General features: G+C 44.7%; 1 protein-coding gene across 1 annotated transcript in view; it reads left to right on the forward strand.

Moving 5' to 3' along the window:
- Positions 1-26,570, forward strand: part of KIAA1549L (KIAA1549 like) — a 320,630-nt gene that overhangs the window by 286,134 nt on the left and 7,926 nt on the right. The window contains exons 18-20 of the mRNA XM_077114789.1: positions 14,315-14,665; positions 23,295-23,392; positions 25,769-25,917. Coding sequence (XP_076970904.1) covers positions 14,315-14,665; positions 23,295-23,392; positions 25,769-25,917 — 598 coding nt within the window. The remainder of the gene's footprint in view (positions 1-14,314; positions 14,666-23,294; positions 23,393-25,768; positions 25,918-26,570) is intronic.

Here is a 26,570-nt window from a genome sequence, read left to right on the forward strand (position 1 = left end):
GGGGCAGGGTTGGTCCCATCTACACCCCCCGACTGGTGCAGTGCGGAGGAGGGGAATGGGTGCTGAGAAGGCCCTCACAGAGCCCGCTCCTCGGGGAACCCTTGTGCTCGGGCTTTAAAAGGACCACACCCAATCTGTGCACCCCTTCTCTGGTTTGGGGCTCTCATCTTTGGTCAGTCCTCCCTAAACGTGTGCTGCTGAAGAGCCAGGGACCACTGTTCCCTGCAGCTCGGGGGTCCCGGCTTATGCTTCTTAGAGGTTTGTGTTCTGGAATGGGAAGACAGAGTGATAGAGAGGGATTTTGTGTATCTTTCTGGCTTTTTCAAGAGCTGAAAAGGAGAAAAAGCAGCCCTGAGCTGACGACCGGGAGGGCCTGTTTCATTATGTAATTGTGTGGACTCTTGGGATTGAGCCTCTCGGTTGCTTTGCTGCCAGCAGTGCCAGCTCAGCTAAGAAGAGAAAAAGCAGGTGATGAGTCACCTCAAAACCAAGTAGCTCCCCATGAAAGAAAGCCATCCTTACAGGTTTGCTTTCAGGTCAATGCGTTTTTAAAAGGTATCTTTAGTTAACTGACAGTGGCAAAATTCACAAGCACTTTGAACTTAGCTTGGCTGTGTTTGTAGCTTCAGGCTCCAGGCTGGGTTCAGAGTCCAGCTTGGTTTCTCAGTTGCTGTGTGATCTTGGGATATTACTTAACCTATCTGTGCTTTAGTTTCCCCGTTTGTAAAATTGGGATACAAATGGCATCTACCTTACTGGGTTGTTGTGAGAATTAAATGAATGAATGCAGGTTACGTAGATAGAAAACATGCAAGGAATCTTAGCTGTTACAACTGTGGCTAGCAGATTCCAGGAGGGAGAGAGTGATAACTCGTTTTTTTGTTTGTTTTTTTCCCATTCTAGCACTTTAGATATCTCAGAATTGCTATGAATTTTCTCACACACCAAAGAGAGGATTGTGCTCCTCAAAGTATCTCTTACAGTGATGTAGTTAGTGTTCTAAAAATGATCATGGTGATAAATACACAACTAAGGGATGATATTGTGAACCCTGGATTGTATACCATGTATGGACTGTATGCATGTGAAGATTTGTCAATAAAGATAGATTTTTTTTAAAAAAAGTATCCCTTGCTCCAGCAAGATGTGACTGGAGAAGGGGTTTGTGGAAGGCAGCCACGACCTTTCCTCCATTGCCCCAGCACAAGGCCACACCAGGTCAGTGGCAACCTGTGAGGTCACCCTTCACCCCAGACAGGGTGCCCAGTGGTCTGGGATCTCAGGGACCTCAGCGACCGGCTCAGTGATTCTGCCCCACTGCTCTGTGGAAGGGGGCAAATGGGGCAAGGAGAGGATGGAGCAGATGCCTGAGACTCCTGCTGCAGGGTAGACCTTTGCCTTTGGGAGTCTTGAGAAGTACAGAAATGTATCCATTTGCTGGGATACGGAAGCACTATTTTTTAGCCTTGACTGTCCTGTCCCCATGGTCTTGGTATAATTGTGGGTTACTCTTTGGAAGTTAATAAAAAAAAAAAGAGAGAACAGTTTCTCTTTGCTTAGAAATATAGGGTAGGCCCTATCATTTCCTTCTCCGCACCTGAAACACAGAAACATCATGCTGTTTTCACATCCCATAGTGAATTGTGTCATACTTCATTATATATGTGAAGTATGGGCTTCTGGGCCCTTGCTGTGAAGTTGCAGAATTTGCTCAGAGCCTGTCCCCTCTCTGGGATGGAGCTATGATTGGCACTGAGCTGAAATCAGGACCCTGGGGCAAATGCTGGGGAGAGCCTTCAGGTTCTTTTGCTCCAGGAATTGTAAAAAGGGATTTTATAAAGCTTAACAGTAGCTAATTTTTCCTGCTTAATTTCGCTATTTACATATATCTTAGCTTCTGAAATATCCAGCAAAAGCATTTGTGTCATTTTGTATTCATGGCTATGCATTTGGTGTGAGTTAAGAATTATAAAGAAAAGAATTATGAGCCCCATCAGGTTGAAAATAAACAATCCGAGACTTTCCCAGGGCGGTTATCTGTTTCTCGCCCTTCCCCCCCCCCCACCCCGACTCCTTGCGCCTAAATCACTTGTAAAACTGTGGCTATCTGCAATAGCCACTCCCATGACTCATGCTCAAGAAATGCTCGCTGTGAAACTGTTAAAAGTGCTTGTTGTAAAGCTGCTCTTATCTGCTTTTTGCAAAACAGCACCTGTGACCCATGCTCGACTCCCACCCCCCTCATCTGACCCCTTTTAAAAAACTTTTACAAGCTCAGGCGGGGGGCTCTCTGTTCCTGCGTGTTCAGCGAGCCCCACACATGTGTGGAAAATAAACCCCTTGCGTGTTGCATGAGAGAACGTCTCTTGGAGTCCTCCTTTGCGTGGCAAAATTCTCAAATTCTTACAGAATGATGTCCCGGAATGGGGCAAGGGACATTGCACATACTCGCTTTTCCTGGAAAGTGTGACCTTGGAATATATGATGTGTGGTCACACTTCATAATCCCTTGAAGTGAATTGTGGATCTTGGAATGTAATCAGGGTGAAATCTGAAATGTTGCCAGCATTTTTTTTTTAAACTCCATTTGCATACCTATTGTAGAACAGGTCGTAAAGTTTATTTTGACATAAACACTTCCCTCATGAACACCTGTTTGGAGGGGCACTTATTTCACTTTATTATCAGAGAAGCTTTTGAGATGTGGATGAATTGAGGGCTCAGTGGGAAGCCACTGTGAAGGTCTTGCTGCCTGCCCCCTTGCCATTTATAGTTCTTCTCCCCGACAGGAAGTGAAAACTCCCTGAAATGTGGTTTCCAGAAGCAGCTTTGTAAGTATGTCTCCATTTCCTCAGTGATAGTATTTGCCGTGGGGTTGTTATAGCCAGAGCAGGCATTAAATGGAGGGAAGCAGCTCCATTTTAAGTTGCTCAAAGGAGCGTGTTTGTCCTTGGTGAAGAGAGAAATGGACATGGAGCCAGATCAATTTCATCACGGCCAGATGGTCCAAAAGTTTATCTCGCTGAAACCCCCACCTGTTCTTTGGGGTCTTGCTGTGAAGTTGTAGAATTTGTTTGGAATCTGTCCCCCTTGTGGGATGGGAGCGGTGATTGGCAGCTGAAAATCAGGGCCCTTGAGAGCCTTCCCGTTCCTGTGCTCCGGGAAGGACATCCCTGGGTGAGGTGAGAGATGTTGCACACACCTGCCTGTCCTGGAAAGCATGACCTTGTCGTATCTGTCCACTCTGGGATTCATCCCTCAAGATATCCTAGAACAAATGGGGCTTCAAGAGCACTTCATCCCTCCTTTTCCACTCCAGATGGGACTGCCTAATTCAGTTTAGACACATGGAAATATCTTTTGCTATTGAAGGCATCTGAGTCTATATTCTCCAGCCTCTTTCTTTTTTTGAATGCTGAATGGCGGGGTCATGTTTCATTATTTTTCCATATGAGTATCCGTTATTGCAGCACCATTTGTTGAATTTTTGTTTATTTGTTATGGTTTTTTTGTTGTTTGTTTGTTTTTGGGAAAGTGCGTGGACCAGGAATCAAACCCAGGTCTCCCATGTGGCAGGTGAGAATTCTACCACCGAACTACCCTTGCACCCGCTCCAGCCCTAAAGATCGATTTCCATTTATGCATTCATTCAACAAGTATTTATTGAAGCTTTGCCATGTGCCAGTCTGGGATGCAACAGAAGACATGACAAATTCCCTGCCCTGGTGGAACTTATGTTGCAGTCGAGGGAGCAGGCAGTAAACACCTAAGCACATAAATGAACAGCACAATGTCGGGAAATGCTTTGGAGGAACAAAAAAGGAGGCAAAGTGATGGAGAGGAACAGTCACTGCTCTTAATAGCTTGGCCAGGCTGGGCGTCCCTGAGGAGGGGACCTGTGAGCAGACTCCTGAGATGAGGGAGCCAGCCGGGCTGGCACCCGAGGGTACAGTGAGTGGAAGGGCCCAGAGGTAGGTCCAGGCTTCTGGCTCCAAGACAGCGCCCAAGAGACCATGTAGCAAGAGTCCTGTCCATGCTAGTGGTGCTGCTGTCCACCCAGGTGCTCAGGGCCGGCCCTGCGCGGGCCCCTCTCCTTCCTCCACCCCACATCTAATCCACCAGCAAGTCCTGTCAGCTCTGTCTCCAAAATATATCTTGAATTCACCTGTGCCCTCTTTCCACTACCACCTGAATCCAAGCCGCTCCATCTCCTCTTGCCTGGATGACTGCAAGAGACTTCTACGGACCTCCCAGCCTTAGATCTCGTCCTGCACCCTCTTCTCCACCCTGGAGGCTGGAGGATAGTTTTTCTTTTTTTTAAAGCTCTGTATTTTTTAATATTTCAAACTTAGAGAAACATTACAAGATTGGTACCTCCATATGCCTTTTACTTGGGCTCTCCAGTTATTGGCATTTTGCCACACTTGCTGTATCCTTCTCACATTATGTGTTATTTCTTTTCTGAACCATTTTAGAGTGTGTTTCAGACTCCAGGACTTCTACCCCTAAATTTCCTAGTGGGTATTTCCTTAGAGCAAAGACATCCACTTATATAAAAATCAAGAAGTTAACACTGATGCTATCTTCCAATCTACACTTTATTAAAATTTACAAGTTGTCCCAATAAAGTCCTTTATAGCAATCTTTTCCTCTGGCCCAGGAAATAATCCAGGATTACTGTGTTGCATTTAGTTTTCATGTCTCCGTAATTGCCTTTAATCTGAAGTAGTTTCTCCACTTTTCTTTGTCTTTCACAGAGCTGACATTATTGAAGAGTACAGACCATTTTAAAATTTTTTGCATGTGAAAAATAACATATATTAAAAAAGCAATAAATTTCAAAGCACATCAGAACAAGTAGTTATAGAAAGATTTCAGAGTTTGGTACAGATTACAGTTCCACAACTTTAGGTTTGTCCATCGAGCTGCTCTAAAACACTGGCGACTAAAAGAAATATAAATATAATGATTCAGCAGTCATACTCATTTATTAAATCCTGTCTTCTCTGTTATAGCTCCACCTTTTCCTTTTATATGTCTTCCACTGTTTAGGGGTATTTGGGCTATGCCCATTCTAACTTTTTCATGTTGAAAGGGGCTGTCAATAATATGGGATGGGGGATGGAACTAGTTGATGTTCTGGAGAGGCTGGGCCCTCTGGGTTTCAGGACTTATCTGGCCTAGGAACCCATCTGGAGTTGTAGGTTTCTGGAAGGTAATCATAGTGCATGAAACCTTTATAGACTCTCAGATAGAGCCCTAGGTGTTCTTGAGGGTTGGCAGGAGTTGTTTTGGTTGGGGTTTGGCAACCATGATAAATAGAAATATCTAGCTGAAGCTTGCATTAGAGTAACCTCCAGAGTAGCCTCTCAGCTGTATTTGAACTCTCTCAGCCACTGAGACCTTATTTGTTACAATTCTTTTCTCCCTTTTGCAGACCATTTATTTTTGTAGAATGTACTCAATTTGGATTCACCTGATGTTTCAGTTTATGCATTTTGGTACAGATACCACAAGGGTAATAGTCTGTTCTTCTCAGTGCCTCATCAGGAGACACTGGCCTTATGGTCAGTTTGTCTCCCTAATGGCAGTATTAACTTTGATCACTTAGTTAAGGTGATATCTGCCAGATTTCTCCACTGCAACTTCTATTTTTCCCTCTATAACTAGTAAGCAGCTTGTGGGAGATGCTTTGAGACTCTGTACACATCCTCTTCCAGTCAAACATCCACCCACTGGTTTTACTGTCCATTGATGATTCCTGCCTGAATTGATTACTTCGATGGTTGCAAGGTAGTTATTTTCTAATTCCAATACTCCTTTTAAATTTATTCATTGACATTCTACCATAGGGAAGTGCTTTCCCTTTTCCTTTCATCTCTCTAGCCATCCATCTATGTAAGTACTTTTAATTTCTTTTCAGTATGGACACATGGGTATTTATTTTATTCAATGGGTTAGAACCTGTTATTATCGTTATTCACTTTGATGCTCAAATTCTTGAAGATGAAGCTGGTGGGTGCTCCTTCAAGCAGACTCCTGCCTTCAGTGCGTCCCCATCATTTCTTGAGCCCGCCCTTTCGTTCTGGACCAATAAGGTATTCCAGGACCACCATCTCCTTTCCCTCACCCAGTCCTGGCACCAGTTCCAAGGAGCCCTGGTCCTTTTCAGAGGAAAATGGTATTTAAAAATCAAGATTCTAGGCGAAAGCAGTCTTTTTAAAACATAAATTCCATTCACATTTCTCTCTGCTTAAAATTCTTCACGTTTCCCGGGGCCCTTTGAACACAGTCCAGCCATGGCCTGAAAGGTGCTGCTGCCTCTCCAGCCTGACCCTGATAGTGGGGGCTCTGTCTTTCTCTTTCTCAAACCCTACGAGTTCTTTCCCACCTCAAGGGCTTTGTCCCAAGCTTTCCTGCCATCATCATGTGGCCGACCCCTCCTCCTCCTTCAGATCTCCAAAATTGTCACCTCCTCAAAGAAGCCTTCCCTGACCATCCACATCTAACTAGATATGTTGTCCCACCTATTTTGTTTGTTATGCTAAGGCAAAATTTATGTATGGTGAACAGTACATATCTTTAATGTACAACTTGATGAGTTTTGAGAAATGTATACACCCTTATGTCTGCTAGAAAATTCTCATTCCCCCGTCAATCAGTCTCCACACATACACACCCATAGTTAACCACTTTTCTGATATCTAGCCATGATAGTTTGGTTTGTTCTTGAACTTCATGTAAATAGGACCATTCAGTATACACTTTCGTGTATGACTTTTCATGACCAACATATTTTCAGTATTCATCTATGTGTTGTTGCATATTTCAGTAGTTTATTCTTTTTTTAATTACTGAGTACTATTTCATTGCACAAACATGCCACTATTTGTTTCTCCATCATCCCGTTGTTGGACTTTTGGGTCGTTTCCAGTTTGGAGGCATTATGAATAAAATTGCTATAAATGTCTCTATATAAGTCTTCTGTGGATATGTTCTCATTCATCTAGGCATAGAATTTCAGGGTCTTAGGTAGGTATATGTTTGACTTTTTAAGACATTACCATCAGATTTTCAAAATATGTGTCCTGTTTTCCACTCCCACAGTAGTGCGACATTCTAGTTCTACTCCTTTTTTCACTAACATTTTTATTCTTAATCTTTTTAATTTTAGCCATTCCAGTGATATATAATTTCCCTAATTACTAATGATGTTGAGTACTTCTTCATGTGTTTATTGGATATTTCTGTATCTTCTTTTGTTAAGGTGTCTTATTTAAACCTTTTGCCCGATTTTTTAATTACTTCTTTTTTTTTTTTTTTTTTTTTTTTTTTTTGGTATTTATTTCTATGAATTCCTTATATGTTCTGGATACAAATTCTAATATTTTCTCCTGGTTGGTGGCTTATCTTCTTATTTCCGGTTTGAGAGAAACTGCTTTTGATTTTGATGAAATCTAGGGCTGCAGATCATGTCCTATGACCAGAAGAGGCTTAATTAGGCAATGGGACTAAACTCTACTGGATTATGATCCAGGAAGGAGGGGATTCCAGGTGAGCTATAATTTGCTTCCGGTATGTTCCTTGGTGTTTCAGAAATGCCGAAGGCACGCGGATCCCTGGCCATTGTGTGGTCTGTCCTCGGTGGGACTGTTTTGCTCTTTTGAAAACTACACGGAAAGGCCTGCAGGATGCTAACTTGAGACCAGAGCCCCATGTGTTCAGGTCCAGAAAAGGAAGGGCCTTAATTTCCTCCATGACTATCCAAGGCCTTAAATATGTATATCTCCCCACTTCTAGGAATTTAACCTAAGGAAAAAGCCATGGTCACATGGAGAGTTTTAACCACAAGGATATTCATTGCAGCTTTGTTTATATAGTAAAACATTAGAAAACCACCTTAAATACGGGTCTGAAAATTCTGTATAATGGAATGCTATGAAATCATTTAAAATTATTCCTTGTAAGTGTACTTATTGGTCGATAAATTTATTTATTGTATCGTTGGATAAAAAAGGTTTCAAAAGAGTATATTTAATACAATCCCATTTCTAGAAAGAATAAGCCTTATATATATATGTATATGTGTGTGTGTATATGTATATATTCTGTTTATAGAATCATGCCCAAGATGTCTCAGTCTGAAATCAAAAGAACTGTGCCACCAAAAGTCATTCGAAGATGACTCTTCTCCTTTACTTACAGTTCTCATATATATGAAGGAAAATACATCATGCCCAGTAATGCTTTTTAAATTCCCTTATTTCCTCTCTCATCGTGCCCTTGTTTCTCCTGCATGTTTCTCCACGATCCCACCAAAAATTCCTGCAGCTCACACGCTTTCTACCCCTTGTCGCACACCCCTCCTCTCCTGTTCCCCGCCACAAAAGCTGGAGAATCTGTGTGGCGAAGGCTGGACCCTCCTTGGGAGGTCAGGAGGGAGGATGAGGTGGGACAAGCCAGCTGGGCACAGATCCATTTGAAGACCTAGGATGTGCCAACCTGTGCTGGGTTTTTCCACATGTGTCACCTCATTTAATCCCTGAGGGAGTTTGCACCCCTCTTCCAGATACAGATACCATGCTTATTGGCCAAACTTACCCTTCTGAAAATACCTTTTGCTGTTATTTGACAAAAACAGGGAAACAGGAGCAGAGACAAACCTGCCAGTGCCCTCCAGTGCTGCCATCGGCTGCTGCATGGCTTATGTGTGATGTCAGAGAAGGTTCCTCTTTAAGTTGGAATTGGCCATGCCTGCTTCTCCAATCATGCACTCCTGAAAAAGGCTAGGAAACTTTTGCTTAAAACTATTCATATTAACTAATCAAGATGTACTTCAATAAAATTTCTAGAAAAATTAATCAAGGAATGTCTGTTCGTGGTAGGAAATTAGAAAACACAGATAAGCAAAAAGAAGAAAATTAAAACCCACACTAATCCTACCGCCAGAAATAACTATGGTTAACATTTTGACTTTCAGGTATGTCCTTCAAGATCTTTTCCATGCATATCAAATAGGATGAAGAGTACGAATGCTGGAGCATTGCCAGCCCCTGCCACCCCGCCCCCCGCCCCTCCCCATCCCCTGGCCACTACAGAAGATGCAAAGAGCCAGTATATATAAAGTACTTAAAGACACTAAAGTAGAACAGTGTCTGGCATGTAAGCATTTAATAAATATTAGCTGCTACCATTATTGTAGCATTGGGAAGTTTTGATGACCAGTGTCTTATTAATTGTATCCACAACCCCCACCCCAGAGCCTCAATACATTGTTGAAGCCAATGATTGTCTTTTTTTTTTTTTTTTGTATGGTCCGGGAATTGAACCCAGGTCTCCTGCATGGAAGGCGGGCATTCTACCACTGAACCACCCATGCACCCAAAGATTGTCTCTTACATGAAAGAACAAAATTACCACCACTCATATGTTGTAAGTTAGGGAGGGGCACTGTACTGGGCGCTGTCCTTTATGAATAGACATCCAAATCCCCACGGATGAGGAAGAATCCAAGCCCTCCTGGGGCTGACCTAGTCTAAGAAACAATAAACAGCAGAACCTCAAGGGACGACACAGATCATAGTTCAACTCTCCTGTTTTACAGGAGACTGAGGCTTGGGGAGTCCATGTGATTGCCCTCGGTCCTGAGCTCAGTAGCACTGGAGGAAGTTTGTTAGACAATGTGGGGTTTTTATCGAACCTCGGATTGCATCCCATGGGCAACTGGACAAAACTTTTCATTTCAGCTCAATGTCACAAAGCTTTAGTGAATGCCCAGTGCCCTATGCTAGGCTCATGTGAGATGGAGATAACATGGGCTCATGGAGCTTCCAGTCTGGGGTAAGACAGACATTAAAGAAGTAAGTACAAGTGTGATGAGGGGCAGCCCAGAGCACAGTGAGAGCTCATCTCGTTTCCTCCTGTGGAGACCAAGAGACTAAAAAAACCATGTGAGAGTCATGAGGCAGTAGGAGTTCTTTAGAAGGAGATTTGAGAAAACCTGTCAAGGTCAGACTTGGGTTGTGGCCCTGGGCCCAGCACTTAAAAGGGGAGCCCCCCAGACAAAAGGGAAACCCTCCAGAGGGAAGCAGGAGTTCATTTCCATTGGGGGAGGGATCTAGCAGAAAATGTCTCTACCTCACCAGTAAAAGTGGCACCTCTCCCCACCAACCTTACCCAGAGAACCACCCCAGCACCTGTGGGAGAGGAAGAGTAGGGAGATTTTATTGAGTGCGCTTTTGCCCTGCCTAAGTCAGCCATAATATTACATCATAAAAGATCCACCAGTGTGGCTGGAGATGCGCAGCAGAGCTCAGGGTAGGGAAAGTTATAGCTCAGCTTGCCCCAGCACCATTAGTCCTAATGTGCTGACTAAGGACCAGGGAGTAGTTTAGCATTAAGCCTCCATTATTTATTAGGGAGACTCGGGAATGTAGAGAGGAAGGGCAGCGTGTGGGTGGCTTAAATGAGGAGATGTAGGAGATGATGTATGCAGCTGGACATGGGCAGACAGTAGCTGGGAGAGGACGGTCCTGCCACTGCCTGCCTCTGGGAGATTTTGAGGAAGCCCTGCTGCTGCTGGCCTCAACATCCTCATCTGTAAAATGGGGTTTGAATTAAATGATCCCCTAAAGCCCCAGTTCAGGATGTTCTGTGCAATGTGAACAAAATTAACTTCAGAAGTTGTGCTCACAACCTCAGAAGTCATGTAAAACCCCGTAGATGATGCATATCCATGCAGCACATGCATTGGCTATTTAATCCTCCAACTGAACTAGCTGCATTTTACACAGCACCATGGAAGATGATCTACATCTCCGTCTGCCCAGCCAACTAGTCCAACTTCCATCATCTCCAAAGTTATCGCAGGGCAAAATATCAGTGGGTAGCTTTGCAGGCTTTTGACTGGCAGCTGGTATGTGTGATATGGAACACATTTTCCTGAAAGTGAGCTCAAGCCTTTCCCTAAAAATCCCTTGATAGCAGAAGAGCCCCAATGCACCCCTCATGCCAGGGTTTGGGGGCATGCACTCAAGCATGAAATGTCTTTGAGTTCTCAATTTTTATGGCAAAGGGAATTCGCTATATGTAAAATAAGAAGGAGAAAACAGGACCAGGTTCTAAAGACATAAATGTTTTTAAATGGGCGTGTGTGTATGGAGGAGGGGGGTACACACACACTGAGATAGGATTGGGATTGGAATAAGGAACCCAGAATGTTAATGGACGCTGGGTGTAAAGGGAACTTTAACTTTTTTTTTACTCTTTATTACCAATGTTTTCTAATTTTTAAAAGACGACCATGTATGACTGATGTGATGGATGGAGAGTACGTGCGGAAACAAACTAAGCTAGTTTATTCACACAGAAACCCTCAAGTTCTTTTTTGCAGAGGGTGTAGTTTGAAGTGAAAGTGGAATAACTCCTCCCTGTCCCCGCCTTACTGTCAAGTTACCATTAAAGCAAGTCTCACCCCCAAATCTGCCTCACATACAGGCCCTTCTTAAACAAGCATTCACTGACAGTCAAGCAAAAAGAGAATCCATGCAGGCCTCTCTCTCCAGCCAACACAAGCAAACTCACCTCCCTCCCTCTCTCCACATGGGACATGACTCCCAGGGGTGTGGACCTTCCCGGCAACATGGCACAAAAATCCTAGAATGAGCTGGGACTCAGCACCAGGGGATTGAGAAAACCTTCTCGACCAGAAAGGGGAAGAAAGAAATGAAACAAAATAAAGTGTCAATGGCTGAGAGATCTCAAACAGAGTCGAGAGGTTATCTGGAGGTTATTCTTAGGCACTATATAGATATCCCCTTTTTAGTTTGAGGTGTATTAGGGAGGCTAGAGGGAAGTACCTTAAACTGTAGAGCTGTGTTTCAGTAGCCATGTTTCTGGAAGATGGTTGTATAATGATACAGCTTTCATAAGGTACTGTGTGATTGTGAAAACCTTGTGTCTGATGCTCCTTTTATCTACGGTATGGACAGATGAGTAAAACATAGGGATTAAAAATAAATAAAGAGTAGGGGGAACAGATGTTAAAATTAAAAATATGTATATATTGGGTAGATGGAAATACTAGTGGTCAATGAGAGGGAGGGGTAAGGGGTATGGTATGTATGAGTTTTTTCTTTTTATTTATTTTACTGGAGTGATGCAAATGTTCTAAAAAATGATCATGGTGATGAATACGCAACTATGTGACGACATTTTGAGCCATTACTTGTACACCATGTATGGAATGTTTGTATATTAAGAATGTATGTGCTTGTACGTTGTTTTATCAGTAAAAATTAAAAAAAAAAAAAAAAAAAGATAATCCATGTAGCCTGATCCGAAAGCTCAGTCCCAGCTCCCTGCCCTTTTAGGAACTGCTCTCTGTATGAAAGCATCACTGGAGGAAGGCAGGAGAGAACATTGTGTCTCAAACTTGAGAGGGCATCAGAATCTCCTGGAGGACTTGTTAAAACGAGATCACTGGGCCCCACCCCAGAGGTTTCTCGTTCCAACCAGAACAGTGATCCGGAGGCAGAATTTTGCTCCTCTCTCTGATGACTGGAATCAGGCAATCAGCGATTCCCTAACCTAGGACATGGGACGACTTGGAGAGTTAGTCTGGGGACCTGTCCCTCTGGGTGTTGACTACTGCTGCTCTAGATGCTTATGCCCAAAAGACATGAGGGGAAGGACTGCCGCTAAAAGACTTTAAAGAATACTATTAATTTCACCTGTGAAAATCTGTTCCTCCCCATCATTATGCTCGTCAGCAAAGCCTGTGGCGTTGGTTGGTCTGTGGACAGCCGGAGTGTGGCCTTCCCAATAAATTGTTAGTGACCACCCCTTAGTGTGAATGAATTCTTCAATAGTGCACCCAGATGTAACTTCAGTTAGTACATTCATGTCCATGATGAGCATTTTAAAGTAAGTTACACAATTGCAATGTACCAAAGCTGAATGTCACTAAGAGGGGGGTGGACGGGAGGGAGATGGGATTTTTTGTCCTTCTTTCTTTGTGGAAGAAATGGGAATGTGCTCATGGAGACTCTGGTGGTGAATGCATAACTATGTGATTACACCAGGAGCCATTGATCGGACACTCAGGATGGATTGTGTGGTGTGCGAATAAAACTTTTAAAAAAATAAACAGCAAGCACTACTGGTGTGGAAGTAGAATTGTGCAGTCCCTCTAGAGGGCAGCGTGGCGGTTCCTCAGGAAGGTAAGTATAAAATTGCCGTTTGATCCAGCAATCCCATTACAAGGCATATACTCAGAAGAACTGAAAGCAGGAACATGCATAGACATTTACACGCTGATGCTTACGGCAGCATTATTCATGATTGCCAATGGATGGAGACGGTCCAAGAGCCCAAAGACTGACAAGCGGAAGGCTGAACTGTGGTGTACGTCAACGATGGAATATTTGGGGGCTGCAGAAAAGAATGAAGTCACGGGGCCTGCAATGGTCGTGCCTGAACCGTGAGGACATTATGTTGCGTGAAATGAGCCAGAAGCAAAAGGACGGATATTGTATGGTCTCACTAACATGAGCTAATTATAATGAGCAAACTGAGAGTCAAAGTCAAAGACATAGGTTTTCAGATGATCGAAGGAAGGCAAACATTGGGCAAGTGAGGCTTAGAGAGTACAGAATGTCCAATAAGGTTGATTGTAAAGGTTTGGAAATACAGCAATACTGTTTGATGGTAGCACAACATTGTAAATGTAAAGAACAAAGCTGAGTGTGAGTAGGGGTGAAAGAGAAAGGCTAGAGTCGTGTATGTCACCAGAAGGAAAGCAAGAGGATAAAAACTGGGGCGTATAACTTAGCGAAACCTACACTGGACAGCGATGGTGGTTAATTATACAAATATAAGAAAGTTTTTACACAAACTAGAACAAAGGCACGTCATTATTGCAATTACAAGGTGTTAATAATAGGTGTGACATGGGGAAAAATACAATGAATGTAAACCAGGATCTATAGTTGACAGTAACACTGTAATATTCTTTCATTAATAGTAACAAAGGCACTATATCAAAGCTAAATAGCAATAATTGGGGCATATAAGGGTTTGGGATTTTTTTTCTTCAGAAGAGAAGAGGATGTTCTCACGTTAAAGGTAGTGGTGACTGTGTCATACACGAAATGTCATACACGAAAGCCACTGATTGTACACTTAGGATGGGCTGTATGGTGTGTGACTAAAACCGTTGAAAGTATTAAAGTCAAATCAAATAATTAAAGTCAGCTGCGCACCTTAATGAGGCAAGGTAATTCACAAGTAATGGGCTTTTGCTTAAATCCCGCAGACGGAGCCGGAAATCCTGGAGGAGACCGACATCGACCGCGTGACCGAGCCGCGGGGCTACGCCCGGGCCCGGCAGGCCAAGGGCCACTCGGAGACGTCCACGCTGAGCTCGCAGCCGTCCATCGACGAGGTCAGGCAGCAGATGCACCTGCTGCTGGAGGAGGCCTTCAGCCTGGCGTCCGCCGGCCACGCCGCCCACGGCCGCCACCCCGAGGCCTGCGGCTCGGCCCAGCACCTGCCCTACTCGGAGGTGGTGACCAGCGCGCCCGGGACCATGACGCGGCCCAGGGCAGGGGTGCAGTGGGTGCCCACGTACCGCCCAGAAATGTACCAGTACAGTCTGCCCCGGCCGGTAGGTCAGACTTCCCCCACCCGCGCCGGCCAGCCTGGGTGGGCTGCAGGCGTCTCGGCGCGGGGGCTCCTACTGATGGTCGCCTTGGGAGTCGGAGGCCAGCTCTGCAGGGTTCTCATCCCGTGCTCCGCCCGTGCCCCCAAACCCTGTGCCTTTTAATCCTGTGTGCAGGACCCGCAAGAAGCCCTGCTGTCCGATCAGGCGGTGTTTGAGGATGAATTCCCTCCTGCGGGGGGCTGGCCTCATGCTTCCCACACACTGGGCTTGCCGGCGGTTTCAGATGTGAGGACGCGTTTTGAGTGTCAGGGCATCGTGGCGTCCCCTGCTAAGCGGCTGGGTGGCCTGAGTGTGGGTCCCAGCTCTGCCGCTTACTGGCTTTGTAATTTGGGGATGTTACTTAGTTTTTCTAAACGTGAGCAATAAATAAATAGATAAATAAGAAGTGTAACCCCATGTCCAAAGGTGGTTGTAAAAAATAAGTGAGTCAACCTGTGGGACAGTTGGTGAGGCACAATAAGCCAGAAACAAAAGAGAAAAAGAGAGGAAGGGAGGGATGTCATTATATGTGAGATATTAAAAGAATATCCAGCACACAGTTAATGCTCTAGGAATAGTCATCATCGTTATTTTACTTAGCATTAATTATATTTCAGTATTTGTTTAAGAAAGCACCAAATGACTAACATCTCCTAAGATTTAAATAATGATTTTAATTATTTTGCGTTTCATTTATCATAATAGCATCTACATATATATACATATATATATGTATATGTATATATATATATATATTTTTTAGTGGCAGGCATCATTTTAGAAGCCACAGACATGGATAGAGTCTACCCTTGTAATATCCCATGTCCTCTCCCCAGGGTCTACTCATTGATACAGACTTTTCCGTGTTAATTTGATATGTACGCAATAGTAAAAGCTAACGTATATTAAGCATTTTACTGGTACCAGGTTCTGATCTTATTATCATGTGTACGTTAACTCATTTAGTCCTTACAACAAGCCTTTAAGACAGGTGCTATGTTTATCCCTATTTTTCAGATGAGGAAACTGAGGTCACACAACTTGTTCAAGTTACACAGCCAGGAAGGGGCAGTGCAGGGACCAGAGCCAAGAAGCTTGGCTCCAGAGCTCAGGTTCTTAACCGCCCATTACACTGCCTTGTGCATTGTTACCTCGTCTCTCCATCTCTGTTCCTTATTTCATTTATAGAAGATTTTGGGTGGTGCCCTTGGGCTTTCAGAAGCCTTGTGGGAACTTCATGCCATTTCCCCAAAGTCCACACTACCCTGGCACTTAGAATTTGTTTCCATGCTGTGTAACCCATAGTCAGTCTCCTTACGGTTCTCTCTTTGCTTCTGACTCGGATTCCCCCTCTTTGGTCCCCTGATGTGTCTCCCCTTGACATTGCCCTTAAGCCCCTTGATCTCTCTCTGTTGATGCCCACCCTTGTATTCTGAAAAAGAAAACAGATGGGCTGAATGGGAAGGGAGAGAAGGAACGGCAGAAGAGAAAGTACGTAGGGCGTATTTAGCTCAACCCACAAACTCCGGTGTGCAAGAGACATAACTTTCTTTGTTTTTCCTTGATCTCCATTTGCCAGATACTCAGCCTCACTCATTTCAGGGTCTCCCTCTCTATCCTTGAGTTATACTTATTTGGAGGGACCTATATGGTGCAGAGCATGGTGGGAGGTGGGGATGGGGATGGGGAGAAGTCTTTTGTATCTAGTCCCAGTTCGTCTTCATCCAAATACTCTGTCTGGCATTTCTGAGAATCCTTGTACCTGTCCAATCTCCAGTTGTTTGTCCCAGCAGAGCACAACTGTATCTTCCTCCTCCTGCTTATTAATCCTCTCCAAAGTCCTCCCTTCCTTCCTCCCACGTTCTCTCTGTGTGTCTCTTTCTTTCCCTCTCCCTCTTCCTTTCACACTTACACACCCACATGTGCACATGCACACTCACACACACATACACTTCTGTTCCTCTCCCACAGCTTCCTCACCACTCTGGGGCCCCACGTGGGACTAGTAAAGCCCTTCTGACCAAACCCCCATGCCACCATCCTCTTCTCCTGCACTGTGCCCCGTGGGAGGGAGTTCTGTGCTAATTGCTAATCCCTTCGACTTTCCTAGCAGTGGGCACAGATGACTTATCTCTGAGACTTCCCACTTTTTTTATGAGATCTATGTCCTCTCCTCTACCTGCTCCCCCAGAGTGAGGCAGGACACAGCCCCTTCTCCAGACCCATCTGCTCTCTTGCTTGTCCTGAGGTTGTCATTCTAATCTTGGAGCATCTTTCCAAGTCTCTTATTTATGGCATCAACCTCAGTCCTTGCATGACTTGCATTTTTGATATTCTGTATCCCAGACTCATAATTCATTAGCTTTAGCTCTTGAAACTCCAAAACTAAGACTTGGCTCTTGTTCCATCTTCAATCTGCCTGGCCTCTCTTCCCTGAGGCATGAAGGTGAGATGCCTACCTGCTTGGGGAAGGAGAAGGGCCCTAGATTCAAGAAACTGTTGAGGGGGTTGGGGGAATCCTGGTTACTATACCAAATATTATCCTACTTCGAAAGGAAAGGACTATCACTTGTTGATATCTACTGTATGCCAGATATTGCATTAATATGTAAAATCAGTCTTTAGAACAGCCTTTGAAGTTGGGGTCTGATGCTGTTCCTTTCACTTACCTAGTGAGAGAGAAAAGCAGACCCTAAGTTGGTAAATTGCTCAAGGTCGAGCAGCTGGGAAGGATCAAAGCCAGAATTCAAACCCAGATTTGTCTAACTCCAAAGTGCATGTTCTCTGTACCACACCATGCTGAGCTCAGAGTTGTCAGGTAGCACATGAGTGTGTGTCTCTCTTCAGGCTTCTGTGTCCCCCTCTGTTAAGGCAAGGGGCACAATATCAGCATCTCATGCCCTCTTTCTACCTTTAAACTTCTGTGATCCTCTAGGCCTTGGAAGGCTCTGGTAACATCCCTATCTGTAGCTCTTAGTGAATTGACAGGTCAAGATAAGCACTGGGTTTTCACCATGGGCTTGGTCTTCACCAATTACCAAGCCCCCAGCTTTCAATCAAATAAGAACTATCCTCTGGAAGGTTTTACCTCCTGCACCAGATGTAAAGTTATCATGTGTAACTGCCTGCGGACTTCTCCACCCCAGTTCTCCCTGGATCAGTATCCTCAGGGCCAGTGCAGTGCGGTGGGAGGGACCCTGTGCAGTGGAACCCAGAGATGTTGCCATGTATGGTAAAACAGGTGCGCCCACTCTGACCTGGGACTGTCTTGCTGGTACTAAACACGGGCCTTCCATGAAGGTGGGGTAGTCTTTGGCCTGCCAGTCCTCCTTCCCCCACCAAGGCAAAGCCCGAGACCACCTGACACATTCCTCCAGCTGCACTCTGTCCCCTTCAACCTCTTCTCCCTGGCGTGCTACACTTGAGGTTTATCTTTAACCAGAATCCTCCAGGCTGGGTGTACACACGTGAGGAAGGACCAGCACGCAGGGCACTCTCTCTCTACCCATCCCACCCAGGGATAGTCAGCACTGCAATTTTTTTTGCCAATTTTGTGAGATTTGAGGATATTATTTAATACTTTTTCAACACCAAGTGATTTTTCAGTATATTTTCTACTAGGAACGTGAATGAATTTCGAACATGAAAGCAATAAAAATGTAAGAAGTAGTTAAAAGAAATCAGGACAAACTTTAAGTCCTTGAGGTTTGCAAGAGCCATAACCATGTCTCTGCAGCTCTCCCCCATGAACCCGACAATCCAGAGCAACCATTGGATCACAGTTAGCAGGATTTGTTGATGAGAAGGTCTGGAACTTCTTTCCAACCACTTTACAACCAAACCTCTGAACCTGAAGATGGCCCGATTTTCGTCACACCCAGGCTCCTTCGACTTCAGACACCTGAGACCTATTCACAAAGACTGCTCTCAATTCAGAGTCTCTGCTCTCCTTCCTGGCCAGACGGCAGGGATCTCAAAGGAGGGTGTCCTGGGGCATGAGGCCAGGCACCCCACAGCCACCTTCATGGAACTTGGAACCTGGCAGTGGTTCTGAGCAATTGCTTCCAATAGGATCCCAGCCACAAAGCAGCCAGCAAGGAGCCAGATTCCAAATACTGAGAAGGGGAGCCAAAATGCAAAGCCAAGAGGACTTAGAATCACAGGGAAGCTGCACAGGAGGTGGTGGGGAATTCCTTCAACCTGCAAGCATGCAGCACAGATTGCCCCTTTGCTTTTTATGTGGCCCCTGTGGTTGCCCCAGGGCCAAAGGATTCAGCCCAAAGAGGACTGTCTGATCTCTTGTCTAGTCTTGCTTTGTACCTGGAAAACCCTTCCAGAAAAGCGAATTACCTTGATGTTTGTCAGAAGTTGAGAACTTTGCTCCCTTATTGTGGTGAACTGTTACAGGAGAGACCCAGACATACAAAGCCTTTTCTTAGCTGGGAGACTGTATTAACTACAGAATTAGTCTCCCAAGAACCAATGGTACATATGGCTGTCTGTCTCTTTTGCAGAATATCATGAGAGGCTAAGAGAAAGAAAAGGGGGCTATAAATTCCTTTCTCCGTTTTGGGAAATGTGTGTCCTTACTGGTTTTTATTGGTAATCATGGAATGCAAAACTGGAAGGACATCCAGGTCAGTGATTTTCAAACTGTCTGAAAAACTTTAGGGTTCAGAGGAGGCCACCAGGGGGGCATAATGCAGGTAAGTGAAGGGTCAAATTCACCAGGGCACCCCCCAATTTCAACCAGAGACGCTCTCTTTAATCTGTTTGGGGTCTATCAAAATAGTTACATGGCTAAAGAAATGTCTGGAAGCCTGTAAGCCAGTCAGACAGCCTATTTTCCCAGAAAAAACAAACTGCTCAGAGAGGTTGAGCTCCATGTCCACAGAAAGTGAGCGAGTGAATCACGATGAGAGCCTGATCTTTCTACTCCTAGTTCCCTCAATATTCATTCAGCAAAGAGTTTTGTAACACCCAGTAGGCTCAAGCATTTTGCTTGGTAATGTAGGAGTACTGGAATGAAACAGACATGGTGACTGGACCCCAAAGAGCTTAAGGATTCAGTGGAGCTGAAGATTTTGTTTCTCTGAATACAACCCTAGCACATACTGTTTACTGGTGCATATGGAAATGCAGCATAGTAATATAGCTTTCCTTATTGGTTCGATCAGTACTTCTATCTGGGCAACCCCAGAATACTCACCTTGAATTTCACTTTTTCTTACTGCCCAGAACTATAACTATAGAAGAATAAGCTGAGTTTATACCAACTCCATTATATACCTTGGAACCTGGGGTCTTTGGTCTGATTCAAGAGCTGGAGAAAGCATCCATTATTCTAACCTAAAATGCACATAGGCAAATGAGTGTCTCATTGGTTGAGTGCCCTGGCTCCCTTAGGAAGTATTACCAGTCTTCCAGGGCCCCTGGCCAAGGACTCCTTTGATGGATATCTTAAACAGAATGCATGCCAATAAGATGCTGTTTATGCAAGCTAGGGTACACTGAATGCAACCAACAAAAACTGACTCTGGCTAATATGAGGGGAAAAAAAAGGTTGGGGAACATTTTAAGGATATTATGGAATAGCTCACTGAAATAAAGGAAAAGCTGGGCGGGGGGGGGGGGGGGAAGTCTTCAGAAAAGTTAAGGCACAGGATAATTCCAAATGTCTGAGTAGCAGAACTAATGGTTGTTTCTCGGGGCACTGCGATGAGATTCATGAGTACAAACCATTTGTAGTCCTTGTTCTACTCTCATTAGGGTTCAGATTCCAGCAAGAAAGAATGTGATTGGTCCATCTTGAAGCAGTCCCCACCCTTGGCCTGGCCCATCCAGTAAGGAAAGGATAGTTTCACAAGGTCAAATTGAAATGCTGATAACCAGAAAATAGAGAACAGAAACAGAACAGTCAAAAACAAGAGATGTCCCATACACTGACAATTATGGTTTAGGGAACAGTTAAGGCTGAGACTGTGGAGCCTACTGTCTTACACTAGTGACAGAAGATAGAAATAAAATGAGAGAAATGCCCCTCTGGTGTCTGGCTTACGAGTTCAAGGACCATTGGATTTACCAGAACATGTTTTCTTTAATTCTTATTCTTGAAAGTTGTAGTATTACTGCATACAATTCTAAGTTAACAATTATTCTGTCTGAGAATTTTGCATCCCATGGTCTGTTGGGTGCTATGGAAAAGTCAGGCATCAGTCTAGCTGCCATCCCTTTGTAGATAACATGCTTTCCTATCTTGGTGCTTTTAAGATTACCTTGCCTTTGGTATTCTACAGTTTCACTACAGTGTGTCTAAATGTATATTTTATTTTATTTATCCTGCATGGGATACACTGTACTTCCTGAAATCATTCATTTATGGTATGAATTCTGGAAAACTGTTAGCCATTGTCTTTTCAAATATTGCGTCTCCTCTCTTCTCCAGTTTTTTCTTTTGGGATTGAGCTGCATGTTAGACCTCCTCATATGTCTTCCATATCTTTAACTTCTGTTTGATGTTTTCCATCTCCTTTCTCTGTGCTACATTCTTAGTAATTTCTTCACTTCTGTTTTCTAGTTTATTAGCTCTCTCTTCATCTGTGTCTAGTCTATTGTTTAACTTGCCAATGTGAGTGTTTTATTTCAATAAATATATTTTACTTTATAAATTCTGTTTCTTCTTTTTCAGATCTTTCAGATCATTCCTGATAGTATCTTTCTGTTTGGCCAATTTTGTGATTCCTCTTTTATGTCTTTAAACATTCCTTACATTGTTACTTTCTGTTTTGTTTTGGAAAATTGCAAAATCTCACATCTTGTAGGTCCAAATCTATTGAATTTCACTCATGATTTCTGTGTGTTCTATAGTTTTTGGTGAGTTCATATTTGCTTCATCTAAACCTGTGATCCTGTAAGTCCAATTTTAGGGATGCTTTCTTTCAAAGAGAACTTAGAGTTGCTTCTGTTGAGACTAGAAGTGTTACCAACCTGGGACCAAAGTTACTTCCCTTCTGGGTTTGATATCAGAGTCTCAAGTTTAGCTGCTTCACCTTACCCTGCCCCAAGACTTGACCTCTTGATTGCCTATATGGCATTTGGCTTCCAGTTAACTCCACTCTTCATATTTGCTTACTATTCACTACTCCTAGCTTATGGTTTTGTTTTAGTTTGCTAAGGTATGTTTGGTAGAAGAGGGAGAAGCTCCTTGGAAATTTCCTTTACACCTTGTAATTCCCACAGTGCATTTGAAAGTATGTTTCATCCAGGATTTATTTACTGTTTAGTGGTCCTTAGGAGTAGGGAGTCTTGTAATGCCAGAGGGGGTTGACCCCTAGTCATTTTAAAGAATTCTGTTTATGAATTCCCTGTGCTACTGCTTTGCCTTCAGTGTTAAAGTTCTATAATCTTGCTCCACAAAATCTGGCAGACATGATACTTAAAAAAAGAAATGGGTGAGAAGTAAGTTTTGTCTTCCCAAAGAGCATTTCTAGATTTTTTCCTTTCTAAAGAAGCCTGCCACCTGACTCTCTGATCCTGTTCCTCTCTGTCCATCTTCCTCTTATCCCCTCTTAGATTGTTAAAAGTCTTCACTTTTGTGACCAGTCCAGTCCCTTATCTTTCAGTAGTACTATTGGTTTCAAAATACTTACACATACACTGACTTGCCTGAACTTGTCAGCACCCTTCTGAGCAAGACATTGTTACCCCATTTCAGAAGAGGTCTCTGAAGCTCAGAGAGGTCACCTGACTTGCTTAGGGACATGTCTGTTCATCAGCAAACCAGGACCTCCACCCACCCATAAGTGAGTAGTACCGTATAGATTTCAGAATGCTTACACATACGCTGATTGCCTGAACTTGTGAGCACCATCTGAGCAAGGCATTGTTGTCTGTATTTCAGAAGAAGACTCTGAGGCTCAAAGAGGTTGCCTGACTTGCTTAGAGACATAAGTCTATTCATCAGCAAATCAGAACCTCCACCCATACCTCTTGATTCCAAATCCAATGCTTTCTCCACCAAACCTGCTTTCCATGAGTGAGAAAGTAAAACACAATCAATGATTCATTCATTCTATTCATCTGTTGAGCATCTGTTGTATTTTGGGAACTGTTCTAGGTACAAGGATATAGTTGACAATAAAGAGTCTGCCCTCATTGCAGGCCAATGGATAATAAACCGAGCGACAATATAATATGTCAGAGTGATACTTGCCATAACAATAATAATAATAATAAAGGAAAATATGGGGATGGATAAAATGAGAGTCTATGGGGGGGATGTGGCTGGATAAATGAAATGCAGGAAAAAAGCTTGTGCAGGATTGGGAAAAGAGTATTCTGGATAGAAGCAGCAGCAAGTACAAAAGCCTGTGTTAGGAAGAACTTGGCATGTTCTAAGAACAAATGCAGGGCTCTGTGACCACAGTGGCAGATCACAGAGGCAAGTGGGAGATGAGCTAGAAGACATGTTTAGGAACCAAGAAAAAGTTTGAGGAAAGAATGAAAGTGTGAAGTTTGCTCCCCTTTAAAAACAAGAAGAGCTTGTGTGTTGATGCTGGGTTTTAACAAATCTCCATTTGCTTTTGTTTCACAGGCCTACAGGTTTTCCCAGCTTCCTGAAATGGTAATGGGCTCCCCTCCTCCACCTGTACCTCCCCGGACTGGCCCTGTGGCTGTCGCTTCTCTCAGAAGGTAGCACATCCCTTTTCTTGCTTCATTTGGAATACTTTGAAAGTATTTGTCCTTGTGTACCCCACATGGATAATAGCGAATTTCCTTCATGCCTCACCCTATTCAGAGCTCAACACCATCAGAGTACCAAGAGGAAGTGGGGGCCAAAAGAGAGTTGGCCAGCTTCCATGTCTTTTTAAACAGAAAAGTCCTTTAGAAACCACAGTTGGAATCCACAGCCCTATACCCTGACCTCGAACACCTAAAAATCACTGCAGTTTGGGCCACCATGATGACTGCAACAAGTCTGGACACCTCCTGCTGTGTTTGCACATCTGGAGTCCTTTTGTTATTTAAGGGTGGTGTCCAGGAGCCCAGAGAGGAGCGTGTTTGGGTACTTATCCCCAGCTCATCACTTCTAAGCAAGAGAGGCTGAAAACACAGGAAGTCAAATATGTCAGTTGTGAAACCTTTGTTAACAATTCTTGCTCTGTAATGATATTTAAAAGCACACGTTTTTAAATAAAGGTCAACAAGAAATATCAAAGCTATGAGAACTAGGAGAGGTTGGAATGGTCATCATGTCCAAGGGTTGGGAGAAGCAACTGTGCCTTGGGGTGGGTATGGGTCATCGCCCTGGCCGTCCTACCCCAGCACCCTACAACATACCTGACATACCCCATCTGTGGACCACAGATCTGGACTTTGTGAGAACAGCCAAGAAAAAGAAGAGTTTCCCCTGGGAAAGGACCTAGCCCACATTCTCAGTGGTTTAGGATGCAGAGTATGTGCAGATATCACCCCTGGGTCCCAGCCCAGCCTGGGGTGGGGTGGCCAGCAGCATTCCAGGGCTCCAGTCCCTAATCAGCCAGTAACTTGCTACATAACTTCAGACAAGTTGCCTTCCCTCCCTTGCACGTTTTCTTATTCATAAATTGAGGGCAATGGCTTAAATGATCTTAGAGGCTCTGGGAGGCTGTGTGTGGAGCCAGCATCCAGGAATTCTCCCAAGAAGGGTTTTCTGAATGAGTAGCAGATGCCTGCAATAGCAGGTAGAAAGCAAAGGCTGTCTGCAGAGCAGGGAGAAGAGAGGAGAGAGGGAGGAAAGGAGACACTCTGAGCCACTGGCACCCACGCTGATGTATAGTCAAATCATCACAGTCTCAGCATTTACCCCTGCACGGGGATTATGCCTTGCTACTCCCAAGAGTTCTGGTTTGGAGAAGCCTTCACATGAGCCATCTGTGGTAGGTGTGTTTGAAAACCAGCATCCATGTTTAATTTTTTCTCTGAACCACCACCTTCCTTCCATGTCCTGCCACAACCTCTCCCATCCTTGCCAGATAAAGGGAGGCCACTGGCTGGGCCAACCCAAAGAATTAGATCAGGAAGGAACCCTTAGAGATGAGTTCATCCACCCCTTTTACAGACAAGGAAACTGAGGCTGAGAGGGGAGCTGCATCTAGGACCCAGACCTTCTGGTCCCTTGCTGCGGCTCTATTTTGTTCTTACTGTGACAGCTGCTCCTCTGCCCAGAGGGTGGTCCTGAGGCCTGGCAGCCTGCCACTTGCCGCAGCTGCTTTTGCCTCCCTCCCATTTTAATTCCAGGGGAGGCTGAGGTCCCTCTATGAAACCGCCTTAGGCAACGGGTGATGCCTGCAAGGGAAGACAGGGTCTGGGACTGAAGCATCCTTTATAAAAGGGCGAGAAGTCCAGACCCCCGCTGCTATGTGCCCCCATCTTACATGGTCTTCCAAGCACTAAGTGGAAATGTGATGTGTTCAATGGGGCTGATTCTCCCATAGCCTGATTCTCTGGTGCCAGGTTCCCTCCCTTGACTCAGCCAGAGCTTCCCAGACTCTTGGGCTTCCTGCCTCCTGGCAGCACTAGCAGGAAATGTGGTCCTCCCTGGCTTTCCAGGGTCACCCTGTCCTAGTGTCAGGAGGGAGGTGGGGTGGGAGACCGCTCACTCCAGATGCAGTCTTCTGATTGGCTGCTGCTGATGTCACTGCCTCTAGGCCACCCATCCCCAGCCAATACCCAGCACTAATTGCTTTGCTTATCATTAAATGTTCTACTACTCAGAGACACAGGAGCTACCTTTAGGGGAAAATTGACCTTGAATTCATCTAAAAATTATTACCCCAGCGTGGGCCACCATGAAGACTGCTGCAGGTCTGGGCACCTCCTGCAGCGTTTGTGCACCCAGAAGTCCTTTGCTGTTTGGGGGGGGTGGGGGCGGGGGGAGCAAATAGGACCCCATCGTGGGCGGGTGGGGAGAAGCTGCCCAGGCCATCCCTAAGAAGGACGGGGCCGCCCCTGCCAGCCGTGCCCGCCCTTTGCCCCCCGGCGGGCCGAGGGCGGGGGACGCTGTAACCGCAGTGCCTTGCCCTGCAGGTCCACCTCGGATATCGGCAGCAAGACGCGGATGGCCGAGTCTGCGGGGCCCGAGGCTGCCCAGCTGCACGACAGCGCCTCCTTCGCCCAGGTGTCCAGAGGCCCGGTGTCCGTGGCGCAGCTGGACCAGTCGGCTTTAAATTACTCAGGTGGGAGAAGGAGGAAGAACCCTGAAGACAGCCAGGGGCCGCCGCAGCCCCGACTCCTGCAGCTGTGGTCTTTGCTGCAGCCGGCAATCCTCAGACACTCTGCCTTCTGGCTGCCACCCACCGGGTCCCCTGGTGGCTTCAGTTAGCCCCGACTAAAAGAGTTACTGGTTTTATTTCGTAAAAAGACCTGAAACCTGACAAAATATTAAGACATGTTAAGTCAGGGTATATGTGAGTATTTTGCCAGCCTTCAATCTTTTTGTTTGTTTTATTTTTAAAAACATTACCGATACAACTCTCCACCTTCATCTCGTTCCCTTCCCTCTCCCTCTAGTCGTGGCTTTCGTTCCCATCTATGGTTTTCACCTTTCGATACACGTGTATATGTATATATAATTGTTTTATGGATTTTACATAAGTGATATCATGCTGCACATTTCCCTCTGCCATCTGTTTTCCTGGTTCAACATTGTTTTCCCGATTTCTCCATGTTGCTAGGTGATACATCTACCACATGACAGTCTGTTGTATGCGTATGCCACAATTTATCTATCCCCTGTTGATGGACATGTGGTTGTTTCCCATGTTTCTGCTATGACAGAGTGCTGGGATGGACATTGAGGACTGTTCTTGCCCTAACTGGTTTTTGAGCT

This window comes from Tamandua tetradactyla, chromosome 8 (assembly GCF_023851605.1).
Source record: "Tamandua tetradactyla isolate mTamTet1 chromosome 8, mTamTet1.pri, whole genome shotgun sequence".
NCBI classification, from domain to species: domain Eukaryota; kingdom Metazoa; phylum Chordata; class Mammalia; order Pilosa; family Myrmecophagidae; genus Tamandua; species Tamandua tetradactyla.